Source organism: Sycon ciliatum, chromosome 1, assembly GCF_964019385.1.
Source record: "Sycon ciliatum chromosome 1, ocSycCili1.1, whole genome shotgun sequence".
Lineage (NCBI taxonomy): Eukaryota > Metazoa > Porifera > Calcarea > Leucosolenida > Sycettidae > Sycon > Sycon ciliatum.
In genome coordinates, this window is record NC_088643.1 from 48,561,573 (window position 1) to 48,581,822 (window position 20,250).

The 20,250-nt window shown below is 47.9% G+C and overlaps 1 protein-coding gene across 1 annotated transcript; it reads left to right on the plus strand.

Annotated features, from left to right (window-relative positions):
• The first annotated feature begins 7,013 nt into the window (after window positions 1-7,013).
• On the plus strand, window positions 7,014-19,147 carry LOC135830473 (sterol carrier protein 2-like). Its single transcript, XM_065342724.1, has 18 exons — window positions 7,014-7,364; window positions 7,520-7,577; window positions 9,094-9,165; window positions 9,587-9,651; window positions 10,149-10,212; window positions 10,573-10,637; window positions 11,152-11,278; window positions 11,883-11,946; window positions 12,274-12,360; window positions 12,807-12,957; window positions 13,725-13,776; window positions 14,248-14,343; window positions 14,536-14,643; window positions 14,991-15,168; window positions 15,367-15,463; window positions 16,190-16,316; window positions 17,634-17,710; window positions 18,599-19,147. Exons 1-18 carry the CDS (start codon window positions 7,314-7,316, stop codon window positions 18,692-18,694), a joined length of 1,635 nt encoding a protein of 544 aa, XP_065198796.1. The 5' UTR covers window positions 7,014-7,313; the 3' UTR covers window positions 18,695-19,147.
• Window positions 19,148-20,250: the final 1,103 nt, after the last annotated feature.

The window sequence follows — 20,250 nt, forward strand, 5'->3', positions numbered from 1 at the left end:
AAAGCCCGTTCTCGGCACCTATTCAGCTGAGTTCATGAGTTTGACACTCTGAATCTGATTCGCCGTGCAGTGCAGTGCCAGTGGGGCGTGATGTTGTCCGATCCCCGATCGGTCAGTCACGCGCATTCATCTGGTAGCTCTGCAGATGTCCAATGACTTTCACGTGACGAATACTGGAGTCGCTTTTTGACAGGCGCTAGGCGCTAGGCCTAGGCCTCCTCCTCCTATGCCCAAAACTTCAAAATAAAAATGTAATACTGGCATAGACTTTTTTCCCGAATGTATGCCATACAGCCACAGGCTGGTAGATTTACCGTCTAGATCTACCAGGCCAGGGTGTACCATGTCCATGGGGTACGACAACTACTACAGTACATGACCATTGTACTTCTACTACTTGGCATTTTTGTGGCACTGATCAACTGCCAAGCACAACAAACTCCCTGTGCCTGGCTGCTAGCTAGGACACTATCATGCATTCATGGCCTTGTGCATGTCCGCATGTAGCCCCAGGATTTCCGTAACAGATTGGCTAACAGTCTGCACGCTGTAGGGAGTGTAGCCTACCGTAGTGATGCGCATTAAAGCGCATGTGCCTATATCCGGGCATAAGCGCACCCTCACATATAACGCACAGGCTTATACAGTGAACCCAATCCCGCGACACACGGACACCACCATGACACCATCTTTACAGGATGCAAATGTACAATTTCCAAATTCCAAACTGGTAAGTAACTCGAGCGCATGCGACCATATGTGAGACCAATCAACCTTCAAAAATTTCAAATATGGCAAAATTATAGACACCAGAACTCCATACTGAAAAGTCTCCAGCCCTCCAACAGTACGGAATGGCAAGTGAAAGGTTGTACTGTCCGCCGTGATCTCGGGTGTTTTATGGTTTCTACTTCATGTAGTATACTAGGGAAATAACATAAATTTATTTGATTGCGACAATGTATGAAAGGAAAACTATAATCTATGTGACTACTTCGAATTATATCACACGACATCCTGAGGTTCTCTTCCAAAAGACATTTCATAACCGTCCATGCTTTCCTACGGTAAAAGATAAAATAAGAACTATGCGAGAAAGATGTCACAGTTCATTGCCACTACATTGTAACAATAGTAGCAGAAGCACACGATGTTTGTGCACATGCTTTGGACGGCGTGGAGACAATCGAGCCGGATGCTTCATTCGATCAGCACAAGAGCGCTTTCACTGAACTTTGAGTCATGGACACTCGGATGGTTGTGATAGACTGGCTATTCAAAATCACAAGTCTAAACAGGCTACATGATTGTACAAGCCACTCTGCCATGTCCACAGCATTAGAGCATGACAGTCACAGCGATAGCAATGTCAGACTTCCGCACAGCCCCTCATTTTTGACCTTCACCGATTCTGCTCTTCGGGGTCTCAAAAGACCCGGCGCATTGTTGCAGTGAAACACTATGTGATTATTGAAGATCTGGTTTCCCGTATCAGTATTATGCAGCTGCTACGCCAAATATGCCGGACAGGAGTTGAGAGGGCATGTGTGACCTTACAATATAGCTGATTATCAGGTAATCAGCCCAGATCAAGTATTCAATCACGAGTATCAGCATGTGGGACGGATTTTCAACGGCCACCGCTTTCAAGTAACGAGTGATGATGACCATCCAGTGACGATGTGGGCTGGGCAGTAGAAGATGCCATGCCTTCTCCACTTCGCATATGCAATGTTGCTGGACGCCACATCACCACAATGTCATATAGCTGCTGCTGACCCAAGCGGTGCAGGTTAATTAACCTTGTCAGTAGCCGTGGAACCCCGTTCACAGCTTCTCCTTGCGCTTGGCGTAGCGCTCCCTGTTGTAGGCACCCTCACGTTCATGGATCTGCACGTCAAAAACATAGCAATGACAGGCACAATTAAACCACGGCGTAATGTGCTTTGTAGGAAGAAAAGAGGGACAATGAACTACAAGCTACGCTATAATCTCTCCATCCAAGTCGATTGTGCTTTGGTTATGTTTTCCTTGCAGACACACATTGTGCAAGCACACTGGAAGATTCTCTCTGAAAGAAAACCATTCGGTTAAGAAACAAACTACCATCTCAGGGCCGGCGGAACCGCTCCGGTCGGTCCGGCCATGGCCGGACCAACTTTTCGGCCACCGACGATTTTTTTAGGACGCAGTAACGTCATGTTGTGATCATCGATTGTACATGTACGCGTACTTGCGATCTCGCTCTGATCTTGCCGTGCACGCGTGCGCGCTTGAGGGCTAGCTGTGGCCTGTGGGCCGGTGGCGCGAGTCGCGCGACCTGAAAGCACGTGCCATGATGGATTCTACATTGTAATTTGTAGTACTTGAGGGTTTTCGTCGAGTGCTTCAGATTCTTTTGCTGAACGAAGTAGTTTTTTTCAATTTTGTCTCGCTGTTTGGTCAGCTTAGCTGCAGTGCATGCTTAGCAGCTATGGCTTCTTCCAGCGAAGTATCTGTGCCAGACGTGCCAGTCCACCCAACCACTTCCTTCGCGTTTCCTCGGCGGGAATTTGGGAAAAAGACAGTGGTGAAGCGCTCTTGTCAGGCGTCATATTTCAAGACATGGTCTTGGTTGACCTACGATGAGCAAAGAGACGTTGTGTTATGTCACACGTGCGCAAGTGCTGTGCTGGCAAAGAAACTTTTACCGAAGCGTGGGGACACGGCTTTTGTCTCAAGCGGATTCTGCAACTGGAAGGACGCTACTGTGGGTTTCAAGAACCATGAGACTTCTAGTCACCATCGCGATGCTGTGGAAATGCTGCTAGTGCTACCAGCAACAACTCCTGATGTTGGCGAGATGCTTTCAGGTGCGCACGCAAAGCAGAAGGAGGAGAATAGGAAGTGCTTCTTGAAAATTGTCTCAAACCTTCAGTTCCTGGCGAGGCAAGGTTTGGCATTACGTGGAGATGGATCAGAGGAAGATTCAAATTTTATGCAGCTGCTGAAGCTCCGTGGGCAAGATGATCCTCGTGTCAAACATGGCTTGAGACGAAAACTGATAAGTACGTTTCTCCGACATGACATGCAGAACGAGTTGCTGCAAGTGATGGCACTTTCTGTGCTGCGGGAGATCAGCAGTCGTATTCGAAACGCACACTTCTTCACTGTCATGGCTGATGAGCAGGCCCGGCGGAACTGGTCCTGTTGGTCAGGCCATGGCCGGACCAACTATAGTATTTGGCCACCAACACGTGTTTCTTCCTGAGGAGGGTATGTGACTAGGTGTACCCGCCATATGGTTGTGATGAAGCCGAGACCCAAGGTCGGCAGAGCATCCCAGACCATGCCACCACTCCCCTTATTCATGGCTCACCAGGCGCGTACGCAGGGTCACCTCTAGGGGGGTTTCCAACCGAATCCCAAACAATGAGTTTTTAAATTTTAACTCTTTCTAAAGAGCCCTAGGAAATTTTCAAAATTATGCATTTTTCGTTTTGTTTGGATCATAACTTCAGTTCTACTCACTCGATCTTCATTATCTTGGGCTTCCTGGAAGTGGAAAGGTACCAGGGAGAGAATGAGGTCGACCATGATAGCCAGTACACAGTACAGTCATGTACATATCCAGCGCTATAGTGCAGTAGAGTGCAGCGACGGTGCGAGAAATGCCCCAAACAGGCCCAAACGCATCCTGCTCCAGCGATTTCGTTTTTCTTTATCCCAGAGTTTCGATTTTTTGCTGTATACTCTTGAAAATATCACAGGTGAAGCCCCTGCAATTTTGAGCAAATCAGCGCGACGAAAATCTCAAATTCTCAATACTCAAGTCGCACTGCGCGCTTTTGAAATTGCTGAGATCGCGGCTCAACTTCCGAATGATTTATCTCACGATACATTGCTCGCAGCGCTTCGCAAATTGTTTCAACCGACAGCTGATAGTTTTCTATTCGACCTGGATATTTGGATCGTTGGATTTGAGCGAGATTTGACTGAGTTACGATCTTTTGAAGTTTTGCATTCTTGCCAGATCGATCATGCACCCTACCAAAATATGCCCAAAAACATTGCTCGTTTGGAACATTTGGGGGGTTTCCGGGCAACGGGAACCCCCCCCCCCCCCCCCTGCGTACGCGCCTGCTCACACATGACGGGTTTACGTGGCTCTATTAAAAGAAGAAAGAAAAAAATCATACACAATGTATGAACGACTATGGTATGGTTGGACCAATAGAAAACTGCTTCCGCCAGTCCTGATGAGTGCACCGACGCTTCAAACAAGGAGCAGTTGGTGATCTGCATTCGCTGGGTAGACAGTAATACGCTGGAGCCCATTGAAGATGTCGTCGGGATGTACAAGATTGATAATATATATGCATCCACGATTGTGCAGGTGTTGAAGAATCTGTTGATTCGTCTCAATCTGTCCATATCCAAGTGTCGTGGCCAATGCTACGATGGCGCGAGCAACATGTCCGGAGGAAGGAGTGGAGTTGCTAAGCAGCTCAGTGAACTAGAGCCTCGTGCACTGTTCTTGCCCTGTCATGGGCATGCTCTCAACTTAGCTGCTGGTGATGCCGTCAAAAGCTGCAAAGTTTTGAAGGACGTCCTGGACACGACATTTTAAGACGCCCTGGACACGACATTTGAAGTTTCCAAACTGGTGAAGTTTTCACCGAAGCGTGGCACCATATTCGACAAGATCAAGAGTGAACTGGCTCCTGACTCGCCCGGATTTCGAGTTCTTTGTCCAACCCGCTGGACTGTGGGTGCTGACTCCCTGAAATCGGTCATGGACAATTATGACGTCCTTCAGGAGCTGTGGGATGTTACGCAGGGTGATACAGCTGATCCAAACCATGCGAACAAGGATAATTGGAGTTGAATCCCAGTTCCGTATGTTTCGCTACTTCTTTGGCATTCATCTTGGTCAGCTGATCCTCCGCCACACGGACAACCTCAGCAGGACTCTGCAATCTTCAACTATCTCTGCGTCAGAGGGAGCCCGTGCTGCAGCTATGACCACCGCCACGCTCGAGTCACTGAGAACTGACGAGAACTTTGACTCCTTCTGGTTGACGGTACTGCTCCACCAAGCAGATGTGGATGAGCCTGAGCTCCCCCGAAGGAGGAAGGCCCCCGGCGGTTTGAACCCGGTACTGCAGAGGCGGAGTTCCCTGCCACCGCAAAGGCCATGTATCGCCAGCAGTACTATGAGGCATTGGACCTTGTCGTCACTGCTATAAAGAGGAGATTTGATCAGCCTGGATTCAGGATCTACCAGAATCTTGAAGACTTGCTGCTTTTGTGTGTCCGTGGCAAGCCCTGGGAGACAGCATTTGCAGCGGTCACTGGCTTCTACAAGGATGACGTCGATGCAGTGCAGCTGAGACTTCATCTTGAGATCCTCCATTCTGCCTACTCTCAAGACACACAGAACATCACCATCCGCGACATCCAGAGGTACCTGCAGGGCCTATTTGTTGCAGAGCGGCAGTTGATCTCCCAGGTGGTGCTTGTCCTGGAGTTGGTGTTGACAATGCCGTCCACCAATGCCATCAGCGAGCGGTCGTTCAGTGCACTCAGGCGATTACAGATGTACCTCCGAACCACAATGAAGCAGAGCCGCCTCAATCACCTCCTGTTGGTGCATGTGCATAAAGAGCACACGGATGCGCTGTCTCTGGTAGCTGTTGCAGATGCTTTTGTTGGCTCCAATGAGCATCGCATGTCTGTGTTTGGCAAATTTTCTGGCCGCGCTTGAGAGCTCTGTGTTAAGTTTTATGGAACACACTGCTTGTTTGACTGATCAAACCCTGTGTGTTAGTGCACATGGTGCGTCAAATTCTACCCTAATGTTTTCTTCACCATGTATTCTACGCAAACTCTTCTATCTTCTGCCATGTCAAGTTCTGCGTGCCGGTATTTCCAACGGTCGCCATCCCACTACTGTTCTGTTCCGGGCATTCCGGCTGACGTTTGTACCCAATTTTCTTCTCCAATTCAAGTTTCATCCGGATGTGGGCATGGCCGGACCAATCAACAATTGCTTCCGCCGGGCCTGCATCTCAATTTCAAACTGCCTGAGTGGCAATAAGAATCGCTACATTACAGTGATAAATACGAGACTTGTCAGCGGCGCAAATCCGACACAGTCAACGCCCGGCTGAACAGTGACTATGGCAACATCACTGTATACTGAGTCAGTGCATGGGTAGTAAGTCAAGAAGGCGATGATGCCTGTTGGGAATTCCCTAGTAAAATAAGACTAGATAAAAAATAAAAAAAATTAAAAAAAAAGTTCATGTCAGTAAGCCGCTCACCTCCTCCATCAACTGTGCCGCCCTTAGCTCCCTGTCATCCCACATGGCCTCCAACTGGGGCTTGGTGTTGAGTAGTGCAGCACCAAGCAGCACCCCTCCCGACACCCATAACAGCCTGAGTCGCAGTATACGCCAAAACAGGCTGCCATGCGACCAGGACATCAAGTGAGGGTCCATCAGAATCTTGTTCTTGACTTTCAGTTTGCTGGTGTCCTCCTTCACCATGACGATCTCCTCTAGGTGCCGATACGTCTATTCAAATGACTCACCAACCTCCTTGGAAAAAGCGTCTTCCGAGTGTCGTTTCAACCAGGGAGTATTCCCTGGTTTCAACTACTACCACCTGCTTTGTCGATATCTCGGCCTCACAGAGCTGTTTCAACCCAGGGTACTTTACTACTCCCTGGTCTCAACGGATCTCACAGTGGACAACAAACCAAGAATATAGTCTATAGCCTGAGTATAGGTTATTGTTACTGAATAGTCTGCTAGCATGCTGTCGAACTGACATGATGATTGATGTCCATCAATCATTGTCAATAGCCACTGTTGCTCGTTTTAGCGCTGGTCTTTCGTAACGAAAAGAAAAGGCCAACATGAACATTATTTTTGCGATGACGTCGACTCCCGGGACATGTGATGCCTGATGACGTAACTGTGATAATGCGTTCTTCTCGAATATCCCATCCCATGGATCCTGTGTGCCGTGAGCCTGTGAGTGTGACCTGTTCAACCTTTCTCCCCTGCTTGACCCTGCACTGCTGTCCTGTCTACTCTGGATTCTGCTCTGTTTCTGAGTTCGAGGACGCCATCCTCTTCCAACCATCTCTTTAGGGCTATTTCAATGCAAACCTATCACTAGTACTGACCTGTAGAAATACCATTCGATTTTGAGCTTCATCGTGCTGTCCCCGGACTTTCCAATCCCTGTCGTTAAAGCAGCATAGCATTCTGAATTTGTACGATCTAAACATTCGCTACTACATCAGCCAAACTTGACAGCACAGAATGGCTTCCTCTAAGCGAAAGGTGTTTGTTGTAGGCGTAGGCATGACCAAGGTAAGCCATTGTTCCTCGCACATTGGCGCATGCGATAACAATTTTACAATTTATGCATGGTCAAATCTCATCACTCGAAATAACTGTTAGGACACTATCAGCAAGTTAGTGTCATATGTCGGGCTTTCGTTCATTTCTGATGCTCTCGTTTACAGTTTGAAAAGCCTGGTCGCCGTGAAGACTTCGACTACCCACAAATGGCCGAGGAAGCAGGTACATTTCACAGAGATCTTTGACTCTAAATGCCAGCAAATACTCCTCTTGGCATTGACTTGAGGTTTAGTACATGCCCGTACTGTGTGTAGCGTTCTTCTGTTCAAGGGGTGTGTTGGGGGCCAACTTGGGGCTTGGTATCGTGTCACGTGCCGGGCTGTTTCACTTGAAAACAAGGATCGTGCATGTGCTCGTGCGTGCGCGCGTCTGTTTTTAACTTTTTGCACGCACACACGCACGTGTGTGTGTGTGTGCGTGTGTATGTGTGTGGTGCCCAACATATTCGAAACCTGCCTTCTGGCCAAAGCAGTTTGCGTCTCACAAACCAGTGTACAAACCAGTGTGCTGTCACTGTGATAGCTTTCATGGTACTGTACAGGGCGAGACGAGGCAGCTAAAGTACAGTGCTTGATACACTAGAGTGCAGGGCGATATGTACCAAACTCACGAAGGCACGTGGCAGTAGGCTGTCTGCGCTTCAACTTCAAGTTTCACGCACTAAACGATCATCAGACAGCTAGTAGAACAATATCCCTGAGCTAGTGTCAAAATCCAACTTACGTCCATCCGCCACATGACCTGCGCCTAAAGCCAATGTTTTTGACGCCCCTCGTACCATCTGTCATTTTAATGAACCAAGTACTAACTACCTGTCCATTTGTCGTGTAAACCTCCATGAAAAGCCAAAGCTTTAGTGCCCCCAAGTTCTTAGTATCTCTTTCAGTGTAGCACCTACATGTACTTGTGGCTGCTTTCACGCCGATAGTGACAGTTTCCATACTCCGCAGCATTGCTTGCGCTAGTGTGTAGTTTTCCCCTTGCCCAAACCAAATGAGTAATGACAGCGACCTGTTCAACCAACTTCGCTTCAAAGCATCTCTGTATCGTGTGTCTGCCTTGGTAACTGTCTCGGCCATTGTATCCATTTCTGGCATTCTCCGTGCCGTTGCTTAATATTCAGATATGTGCCGGTTGCATGCGCTCATGTACAGTCGTCGCCAACAAATCCGCCAATGCTGATACAGTCAGACCTCGTTTATCCGGTCCTCTTTTATCCGGATCCCTCGCCATCCGGAAGAAAATTGTTGGTTACCGATTTTCAGCATATTTCACGGGTACATACAATTATGTGTGTGTTCGATTATCCGGTTCCCTCGCCTATCCGGATAGTTTTGTGGAAGACGGATGTGTGCGGTTAAGCGTGGTCTGACTGTACTGTGGGTACTGTGGAATGGTACGCGTTCACCGGCGTTGTTTCATGGTGGAATGCATGCATCTACTGTACCAGCACGGCACTGAATGGTCTGCAGCCGAGCAGTCTGTTGTACTGATGAGTGAATACAAGCCGTGCAAGTCCGGCAGCAGGGCATACAGTCATGTAGGCATTGCATGTGCCGTGCACTAGTGGCTAGTAAGTAGTAGTAGTGGCAGTGCTTGAGGCCCATGTACGGTACATCTACAAGCATAGCATTGGCTGGATTTTTTTTGTCGGCGACTGTATGTGTGTTTATTCCAGGACAGCGTGCTTTGGATGATGCCGGCATCCCGTATTCTGCAGTGCAGCAGGCTGTCGTTGGCTATGTATATGGTGAGTAAGCTTTGCTCTGTAGCATGTGTATCTGCAGCTCTGCCAATTGCTTGTCTTTTAGCCTCCAGCTTCTGTGTTGTAGTGTCTCTGCTGTACCGTACAGTGTAGGGGTGGTACAGGTGATGTTTCGCTTTAGTGTAGCTGTACTTTTTGTTACGAAAAGGTGGGGCCGCTGTAGCATTGCTATCGTATTGTCCGGCAATGGACGTCTGTGGTCTAAGGTCCCCTGTGTACATGTTCACGATGTGCATCTGTGGTCTAAGGTCACCTGTGTACATGTACACGATGGACACCTGTGGTCTAAGGTCCTCTGTGTACATGTACACGATGGACATCTGTGATCTAAGGTCACCTGTGTACATGTACACGATGGGCATCTGTGATCTAAGGTCACCTTTGTACATGTACTGTGCTGCTGCAGGTGACAGCAGCTGCGGACAGCGTGCGCTGTACGGTCTTGGCATGACTGGAATCCCCATTTACAATGTGAGTCGGTGCTAGCTTCTGTGGTGACACGTTACTGATTATGCTAACGTGGCTGTATAGCTTAGTTAGCTGTGTGGTGTTTGAAGAGGAGAGTAGATTCTTCTTTTTGTAATCTCAACTAACTGTTAAAGAGGGGGGGGGGGGGTATAATATGGCTGCTCCCTATGAGGAGTACAGCGGTGAAATGCGTCGTGTTTCAATGGCTGTAAGGAATGGTTTGATGCACTAGTTCACATGCTTATGTTACATCCAGAGGAGCTGCATTCCAAACCCAGACCAATGTCTAGGTTAGGATTCAAAGTCGCTCACAAGCATGAGCGTGTGAACTTATCTCTGAACTACGCTGTAGCGGTGGCATTGCAAAATGGCAGTGGTTGTAAGGTGTCCACCTCCCCCAGCCCAACACTCAATGTGCGTGTGCTGCTGGCCTTTCGTCATGGCTTTCGGTAAGTGAACCTGTGTATTCTCCTGACTTTCCATGTGTTTTGTGATTCCAGGTCAACAACAACTGTGCAACGGGTTCATCTGCCCTCTTCATAGGAAAACAGCTTATCGAAGGAGGTCTGTGTTGCTATTGACACCACACCAATACAAGCCAATGCATTTCGTTGACTGAGATATGGGCACAGGGTTTGAAACAAAGCAAGTGAGAATGTGGGTAAATCGAGCCCTGTATGTATTCTCTTCCAAGACCAGCTGGTAGTACAGTAGATGTCTGCCATGGTGATGTGTTTTTGATGCGAATGTGTGCTTTTTTTCTCTAGCTATCACCTATGTTGTTTGTGCCTGTGTTGTTTGTACCTGTGAATGTTTGTGTGTGTGTGCGTGTGCGTGTGTGTGTGTGTGTGTGTGTGTGTGCGTGTGTGTGTGCGTGTGTATGTATGTATGTATGTATGTATGCGTACGTGTGTTCTCATGCAGGGCTGTGCGACTGCATCATGGCTCTTGGCTTTGAGAAAATGGAGCGTGGTTCACTGGGCGCCAAGGTAGGGCTATCCGTCTTTCTTTAATAATGTGCTTACCCTGCGTGTAGGACTGGCCCTGGCTTGAATGAAATATGTCAGTATGTCCCTCTCTCCCTGCCTAATGTACCTATACATTGTAGTTATTTCTTCTCCTGTCCCCATCTCTCTCTCTCTCTCTCTCTCTCTCTCTCTCTCTCTCTCTCTCTCTCTCTCTCTCTCTCTCTCTCGCTCTCGCTCTCTCTCTCTCTCTCTCTCTCGCTCTCTCTCTCTCTCTCTCTCTCTCTCTCTCTCTCTCTCTCTCTCTCTCTCTCTCTCCATCCCTCACTTTCTCTCTCTCCTCTCTCTCTCTCTCTCGCTCTCGCTCTCTCTCTCTCTCTCTCTCTCTCTCTCTCTCTCTCTCTCTCTCTCTCTCTCTCTCTCTCTCTCTCTCTCTCTCTCTCTCTCTCTCTCTCTCTCCTGTTTGCCATTACTGGTCACGCACACACGGTTGCGTTGACTAACATATTCCTGGGCTGCATTGGTGTCCCGTGTGCAGTTCACCGATCGCACAATCCCCATGGACCGACATATGGGTGTCATGACAGAGATCGAGGAGCTGTCAGGTGCACCGCCGACACCGCAGATGTTTGGCAATGCAGGGCGCGAGCACATGCGCAAGTACGGTAAGTTGTAAATCGGTGCCGCTGATAGACAGCCTATGCACGCAAGCTTTGCTACCTCATGGTTGCTTGCGGGCAATGACTAGTGCTGTTGCCGCTCGTGTAACTGCGGCCTTCGCCATGCATTCATATAGCAATGGGAAACTCTTCAGACCAGTGAGTTCGAAGCGTGAACCAGTGTTACGATCGACCCTCACAGCTCATGGCGATGGACTGCCATCAGCTAAGCTGGCTTTAACTGCTTTGGATGTGCTCTTCTAAAGCAGTATCCCATTGGAAAGCTGGTGTGCTAGTGAAGTGGCTGCAGCAGTAGCATTCTGCCCATCCTTCAAAGCCCCAGCAGTAGCATTCTGCCCATCCTTCAAAGCCCCAGCAGTAGCATTCTGCCCATCCTTCAAAGCCCCAGCAGTAGCATTCTGCCCATCCTTCAAAGCCCCAGCAGTATAACAAACAATGACAATGATAGCCCTTCCCATTGACATGGTTTCCCCCTGCATTTCTCTGGCCGTTGCGTTTCATTTCTATTCATTTTGGCTGGCAGTGTTACCGTATCACATGTTAGGCCGGCCACTGCATGATTCCGTCCTTTGTCGCTGTGTTACCCCAGGCACAACTTTGGACCACTTTGCCAAGATCGCGGAGAAGAACCACAACCATTCCGTCAACAATCCGTACGCACGTCTTCAAGCTACTGGCTCTAAATTTAATCAGTACACTGTGTACATACGTGTATACTTGGTACTTGCATGATGATACCAAGTACAACATGTTGCTTCTCTCATCATAGTGTAGTGGTATGTGTTCGACAGTACTCAATCAGGTAGTCTTGTACGCCTCAAAGTTTCTCACTTTTACATGTACGATCTCGAGCTTGGTCGAAACTCCCTTTTGAGTCCCGATGCTTGTAGCATGCTGTATACAATTTGATTCCTCGTCTTCCTGTACTCATGTGTGCTGTAGAATGTGTATCATTGTTTTGCCATGACTGTGTTGTTCAGGTATTCTCAGTTCCAGAAGAGCTATACACTCGAGCAGATCAAGACGTCACCGGCCGTGCACGAACCGCTCACTAAGCTCCAGTGCTGGTAAGCAGTGCGGGCGTGCATCGTGTACCTTGAGCTGCCAGTTACCACCTTGCACATTTATCCCACATGGCGTGTTGATGCTAATGCAGTGCTGCTGCTACTTCTGTGCAGCTACACTATCCAGTCTATGAAAAAGAGTTTTACTATCCAGTATTGGGTACTGTACTATCCAGTACAATGTCATGTACACGTATAGGCATGTACGAACTGTGCACATCTCTGTGTAGACTAGACTGTGTGTAGCGAAATGAAACCATGAACCCACTGTTACTACACTCTGTCTAGCAGAGTGTCTTATGTGAATTGATTTGTTTGTTGTTGTGTTGTCGTCGTTGTTGTCGTCATCGTTGTTGTTGTTGTTGTTGTTGTGTGTGTGTGTGTGTGTGTGTGTGTGTGTGTGTGTGCCTGTGCGTGCCTGTGTGTGTTTGTTTGTTCATTGGCTGCAGTCCAACTTCCGATGGTGGTGCTGCTGTCATTATCGCCAGTGAAGATTTCGTGCGACGTAATGGTCTTGAGCCGCAGGCCATTGAGATTGTTGCCATGGAAATGGCCACCGACTTCCCCAGCACTTTTCACGAGAAGAGCTCCATGAAGCTGGTATGCTTGCACACGCATCCTTATGCTATCATGGGGAATTGATTTACTATTCGTTTCAGGGTTATAGCCAGCATGAAGGTGAATTGGGGAGCCTGAGAATGTTTGTGCAGAGTTGTACCAATTTTATGCATCGCTCCATAATAGATGGAGTACAGCATGCAGACCCATGGGTAATCTACCTCACTGTAGCAATGAACCAGCATACTAGTCTACTCTTTAATGCCTGCAATCCCTACACAGTCCCTGCATACACAGTATGTCTTCCCCATACAGGACGTATGGTATCATACCATACATCCTGCGTGGGGAAGACAGATGTGCTGAGAAGTCAAACCCTACACCACTGAACAATAGTTTTCTCCATGCTGTAGGCATTAGGGGACCAGGCAGAACTTGAAGGAGGGCGCAGCGTCATATCGTGTAACTTTGGCTACAACCCTGCTCTTCTTTTGGCTGGTATTTCCTTCTGGGCTTGGTGAAGGGGGGACTTCCAGCAATGACCATGCACTTGCACGTGTGTATGTGTGTACGCGCGTTCGCGTGGGTGGGTGTATGTGCGTTCGTGTGTGTAATTCCCATTCAACAACAAGTTGCCTTCCATTAGGATTAAGTGGAATGTACATACATACATGTCTATGTGTTGAGTGCCCAATGTATGTCGAATGTGCATACATGTCCATGTGTTGAGTGCCCAATGTATGTTCGACACACGCTCTACTGATGCTTGTATCCATTCTCTTTTTTCCTCCGCCTCTGTCTTCGTCCAGGTCGGTTATGATATGACAAAGGCTGCTGCAGATCGTGTTTTCATGAAGGCCGGTATGTGCTGTCACTAGCAGTCAGTGATAGTTTAAGTGGGGACACATGTGAACTGTTTGCAGCACTCACATATTATACTGCCCGCCGTAATGCCAGCTCACTTACTGTTTTTGCGGAATTGTCAACTTTACACTTTGCCACCCATTACAGCTGTAGTGCTTATTGATTCAATGGAGTCTATCGATTGCTCTCGAATGGGACATAGTGCTGGCTAAGGTGCTGCATGTTAAGTGCAGCACCGTTTTTTTTGCAAATGAACACCAGCTATATCATATGTGCTGTGAGCCCCTGTCACTTGAGACCTGGCACAAGGGTAACGTGAATGCAGCGAATTGGACGTTTCCTGTAGGTTTTGACCAGTGGCTGGTGTGTGCGTGTGTGTGTGTGTGTGTGTGTGTGTGTGCGCGCGCGCGCACGCGCGTGTGTGTGTGCGTGTGTGTGTGCATGCATGCGTGTGTGATCTACTCATAGGTTGTCGTATCAACGATGTTGACGTGGTGGAGTTGCACGACTGTTTTTCTGCCAATGAGCTGATTACGTACGAAGCACTGGGCCTATGTCAACCAGGTGAGGTGCATCTAAGATGTGTGCGCTGGTACATCTACGAGTATCGCAGTGCTTCTTCTTTATGTACTTCAGTCATCACTGGCCCTGAATGTAAATTGTATTAGCTATGGAATATTGTGATTCTTGCCACCATTGCCCTCTTCTGCTGCTTAACTGCATTGCTTTATGGCGGTATTTGTGTTGTTCTGTTAGGCGAGGCTGGTGCTTTCATCGACCGCGGTGACAACACTTACGGTGGCAAGTATGTGGTCAACCCCAGCGGTGGTCTCATCTCCAAAGGCCACCCTCTCGGCGCTACTGGTACGTTGAGTTCTGCGCTGACCGTGCTCTTTGTTCTTGAGTTGGTGACACACACACACACACACACACACACACACACACACACACACACACACACACACACACACACACACACACACACACACACACACACACACACATGTTGTAACATGTACTATACCTGTGCCTGTTTTAGTTTAGCAATGGGGTCTATACACGCCACTAGGTGGGTGAATACACAGTTTGTATGTTTGTTGTTCGGTGTACAGTCTGGCTAATCCCATTCCCTCTGTTCTGTTCACTGCTTCTGCTGCTGCTGCTGCCGCCACGGCCATACTGGTGTCAATCCTTTCATCCATGTGCACCAGGACTCGCTCAGTGCTCAGAGCTGACCTGGCAGTTGCGTGGTGTCTGTGGCAAGCGACAGGTTTCCAACGCACAACTAGCACTGCAGCACAATGTCGGTCTTGGCGGTGCTGTCGTAGTCGCTCTCTATCGCCATGGCTTCCCAGCGTTCAAGGGACAGCGATCTGCAACGTCAGCAAGGTACCATGAGTAGGATCTATGTTACTTGTGTTTCTGAACTGCCTGTACTGTGTGACAGTCTTTTGCTCTCAGCTTACCAGCTATAATAGGGAACTTCAGCTAGAACATGACTTCCATGCTTTGCCCTGGTTGATATGAATGTGCATCATCATCATTATTTGTATGTGTGTGTGTGTCCGTATGGCACTTCCCGTGCAGGCCCAACTATGCTATCCAAAGCACTGCAGCAGCGAAGGATGTCTCGGAGTTCAAGGCAAAGCTTGTCTTCGATGAGCTGAAGAAGCGTCTTGATGCTGTATGTAGTGATCAATCTGATACTAGTAGTATGCTGATGCTGTGTCAGCGTGCGTATGTGCGTACTCATGTGTGTGTGTGTGTGTGTGTGTGTGTGTGTGTGTGTGTGTGTGTGTGTGTGTGTGTGTGTGTGTGTGTGTGTGCATGTCGATTATGGTCGCACACGTCTTTCTTCTCTTTCTCGGACTCTTCCTGACTTTTCTTTCATTCTCCTGGGTGGTTACCAACAGCCAGTGTATGCCGGAGTATGTGGTGTGGTGTGTGTGTAGAAAAAAATGAAAAATAGGGATTCACTGGCCAGAAAAAAAGTCACTTCAAACAGCTGTGTGGTGGATACCAGGCTAAATAAAGTGGCGGTCAATTCATCAGCCTTGCAAGCTGTTGAATGGTGTAATCCCAGCACAAGTTGCTATGTCTAACATAGCTGTTCGCTATCATCGCTTCCGCGATGGGCATGTCTGAGGTGTGAGGCATGTGCATGTGCATGTGCATGTGCTCTGCTAGAATAAAGCAGGCTACCGTAGACAGCTTCCTTAGAGTTCATTTTCTGTTGAAACTTGAAACTTGAAACTATTCAGGCCGACGTTTGATTCCGTATTTCTGTGCTCCTCTATATGGCAGCGAGTTGCTGTCCATGCATAGCCCTGGTACAAGTATTTGAATTTCTTGATGCACGTACTGCCACTAGCTCTGAGTGTGCTTCGGGTGATACTTGTGTGCTTTACAGGAGCCAGGTCTTGCCAAGAAAGTGAACGCAACGTTCTTGTTCAAGATCAGGAATGGTCCTGGTAATCAAGAAGCCAGCTGGTTTGCAGACTTGAAGTCATCTCCTCCAACAATCAGTGTCGGCGAAGGTACAGAACTGTCTGCCTGGTGGTGGTGCTGGTGTTGTTGCGCCCCCCCCCCCCCCCCGCATTGTATAACCTTGCTGGGTTGCTAACTTGCTATTCATGTTTCAGGGCATAGATTAACGGCCGGACATCTGACATTTTCCGGCCATTTTCGGCCACTGACTGGACGTTTTCAATTTCACCAGACATAGTGTCCGGTCAAAAAAGTAAAAAAAGAGCAGCGACCTTTCGACCTTTTTATGCAGAGTTGGGCTTTCTTCGGAGCTTCGTGCCAAATGCGACTTGCATATCGTACAACTAACACGTACACCGTAGTCTCAGGCGTAGACTTCACTATATTAGAGAGGTTTCGACCCGCGTGATTTGTGCTCTTACGTGAACGTCAATTTTTGCGTTGACGCGAGCTCAGAAAGAGCTTTCGTTTCACGTTGCTTGTGAAGCATGTTGTGTCGCTGACGACAGGAGCGAAAACTGGGAGCGAAAACTTCAAAAAGTGAAAAAAGTGATTTTTGGTGAGGCCAAAGTCGCACAAATATTATTTATAGCTAGTTTAGGCGAAATCGACAAAATCGAGTCAATAATCCCAACCTGATAGCAAGGCTAAATTTGCAAAAACTCGCGTTCACGTCGAACGTGAGTTGACCTCAGCTCATGTCATGAGCGGGAGTTTCGACGCCAAAATTGCTACACCGACGTGAAATTTCACGGTGTAGCACAGAACAACGTGAAACGAAACCTCTCTATTTACTTGATCCGCCTGTAGCAACGCGTTGTTGCTACAGTCAATTCACACACACACCCACGTCCGGGCATGTCCGGACAGATTTCTAAACGGAAGGACATTTGTCCGAGCTACTATGCCCTGATGTTTTGAACCCAGTTACGGGGGGGGGGGGGGGGGAGGAGGGGGGGGGGTAGCAGAAACGGTTTGGGCACTGAGCTAATAGTATGGCATAGTGCATCTGGACAGTGTGGAGAGTTGGAGGGTGGTGACTGAACTTTTCCGTTCCGTGAAAATTATCGATAATGCCGGATGTCTCCTGGACCCTTTTTTATGAAAGTAAGTACCAGTCAGTAGGCCAGTCTGTGTGCACGGTCCCAAAACTTGTGAGTGCACACGTTTGCTGGTGCCATTGTCACACAACAGGGCATTTTCAAAAGAAGTGCAAATCATAATGGGTACGCTGGGCACGGCACAGCCGGTACCGTATACGCGTAGTGGAAATCGGCCCTAACAGTTATCCTTTTGTGGCCGCTGCAATAGTAATGGTTTTGTGCCATCAGTTCACCATTTTCTCCATGTGCTGTTTTTTTCTGCAGGGAAGGCACAGTGCACTATAACCATGAAGGATGCAGACTTTCTGGACATGATGACCGGCAAACTGGACGGACAGCAGGTTAGATAAGATGCAGTGCGCCTGCATGGTGTGTTGGTGACATGTCTGTTTCTGCTATGACGTTGTCATACAGTTACACGGTCTTCCAGTAAATCCATGATGGCAAACATCAAGAACGCCCGTTCATGCCTGTGGTATAGCTCCGGGAATAAAATATAAACAACCGTCACCAGATGCGGAGCAAAGTCCTTTCGGATGCTGGTTGAGGGTGGTGTCAGTCAGTCGTGGTGGTCCTCAATTTCATTTTTGAGTGTTTTGTCCCTACAGTTGCAAATGTTGCACCTCGCCAGGTTTGGCACAAGGTTCCCTAAGGGGTCATCACAAAAGTTTATTTTTGTCCTCCCTGAAACGAACATTGATTGGGGAGGGGGGAATGGGACAAACCTCAAGTCTACCAACACCATACATGCACATCTACATGCATGCGATTTGTGCCTTCCAGCGTGGCAAGCTTCGTTCATTTCGGAGGGAGCCCGAGTACGAAATGAGCAACCTTAATTGTGATTGAGCTTTGTAAGAAAAATTGGCAGCCTCTGCACTGACACATTGGATATAGAATTATAGATAGACTTTTGTAAAGCAAGTTTGCAAAATGCATGGTGTGGCCGTCTTCTGCTGCCTGACCACAAGCTATTCGCTGGATCTCCACGAATGTTTTCCAACTGTTACTGCCATCATTCCCACTACAACAACTCCATGAAGATGAGCTGTTCGCATCAAGTTATTTGTCATACTCTGAAGCGGGGAGTAGTAAAATCGTATTTTCGTATTTTTTTACTGCTCTTTGCTCTGAAGTGTACTTTTCCGAGAGTAGTCAATGGAAAGGGAATCCTTGCCAGCCTGCGTAATGTTGTGTTGTTCCACTTATGCTTGTTCTTGCACATCCAGGCGTTTTTCAAAGGAAAACTGAAGATCAGCGGCAATATGATGTTGGCAAATAAGTTGAAAGACCTTCAGCCTAGGGGTGGAAAATCAAAACTGTAAAACTCCATTCGCATTGCAGCATGCGGTCTCCCTCAAGAATTCATCATCTCATCAAAAGTTCCAGTAAATCGCAGTCTATCTCTTCTCCTATTTTCCTGTCTGCGTCGGACGATGACGGATACCTCGCTACTACGTTATGTAGCCGACTGCAGTCCATGTGTGTCCAGTTGATCATTTTGGATTTGGTTCACAGGCCGGGTTTAGAGTGCTGCAAGCTTCTTGTGCACTCCTGGATCCTGGTTAGGCATTGCGCAACTATAGCTGCATGCCTGTGTCATGCTCTCGTTCCCGTAGAAAACTTTCTAATTTGCAAAATTCTATATACCCCAATACTATTTACACTATTTAGAGTTCATAGGATCATGTCTTCAACCATTTTTTGCTTACATGTATTTCACTGTACTGGCCACGCTTCGAGAACAAAATTTCAACGGACCTTTCTATTACAATGTACATTCCGATTTGCACTACACAGAGTTATGACCAGGGAATTGGTCATTCCCGGTCGTCATGGTCACGGCCTGGTTACCTTTCCATAGCTGTATCCAGGGACCCTGGAGTTCTCACACTACTTATAGGAAGGCTTTTTTGTAGTACTCCCTGCATAGGCCTGGCTGTGACCATGAGTAAACGACTACAACGTAGTACAGACAAGAGTACACGGGGGGGGGGGGGGTTATGTACTCTTGACAGCACCCATAGTGGAGTTGCACACTCTGGGGGGTTATGTACTCTTGGTACAGACTACAGTGCTGCTCAATGAAATAAAAATTCAGTCGTGTCACTCAAGTACGTGCCGTGCCGGGCGTTGCACAGTCCAGGACCTGCGAACACTGGGCTGTGAAATGGTGCATGGTGCGAGCTTGAGTGACGCGACTGGATTTCATTGAGCAGGACTGACTGTATGTGTCATCATGTAACAGCTCCCAAGAGTGTGCCACTCTGAATACTATAGTCTGTTTCAAAAAGATTAGCAATCAGGTTTTGGTCTTAAAAAGTATGAAGATAAGGGAAAATTGGACAACGAAGTACATAAAAGGGCTGGTTAGGGCACGGCAAATTGTTCTGTGAAGGTTTCGGAACAATTGGACAAGCCGTTAAGGAGTTAGAATTTCGGCCAGGTTTCCGGCCTTTTCCCATGGTTTGCAATTTGCCCTGGAAGCCAGTATCGATTTTTCTATCAAAACCCACGATTTATCTTTTCCTTTCTGGCCTTGTGGTTATGGATGCTGTCTGCTGACCATGAAGTTGTGAGTTCAAACCCCAACCTATCTTCAACTCACACTTTTTTTCATTGTTTTTTGGTGATCAAGCAGACTTGTTGTTCACGATTGTTGTTGTTGGAGCTCCCGCTTCCTCCCGAACTGACTGACACTTGACTGGCTCACGCCATGTGAACACACCCACAACACTGAAACGGTGTGAGTGAATACGGAAGTCATTGCGCTGTAGCTACGTGTTGAATACACCGGCACATCGATCGATCGATTTCTTTTTGAGAATTATTTTAGTATTTCAAGATCGCCAATTTATTTGAATTTAGAAGTCAACGCCGT

Coding starts and splice junctions, on each gene's coding strand:
- LOC135830473 (XM_065342724.1), top strand. CDS start 7,314: ATGGCTTCCTCTAAGCGAAAGGTGTTTGTTGTAGGCGTAGGCATGACC. Junction 9,652..10,148: donor CTGGAATCCCCATTTACAAT/GTGAGTCGGTGC, acceptor TTGTGATTCCAG/GTCAACAACAACTGTGCAAC. Junction 16,317..17,633: donor AACAATCAGTGTCGGCGAAG/GTACAGAACTGT, acceptor TTTTTTCTGCAG/GGAAGGCACAGTGCACTATA.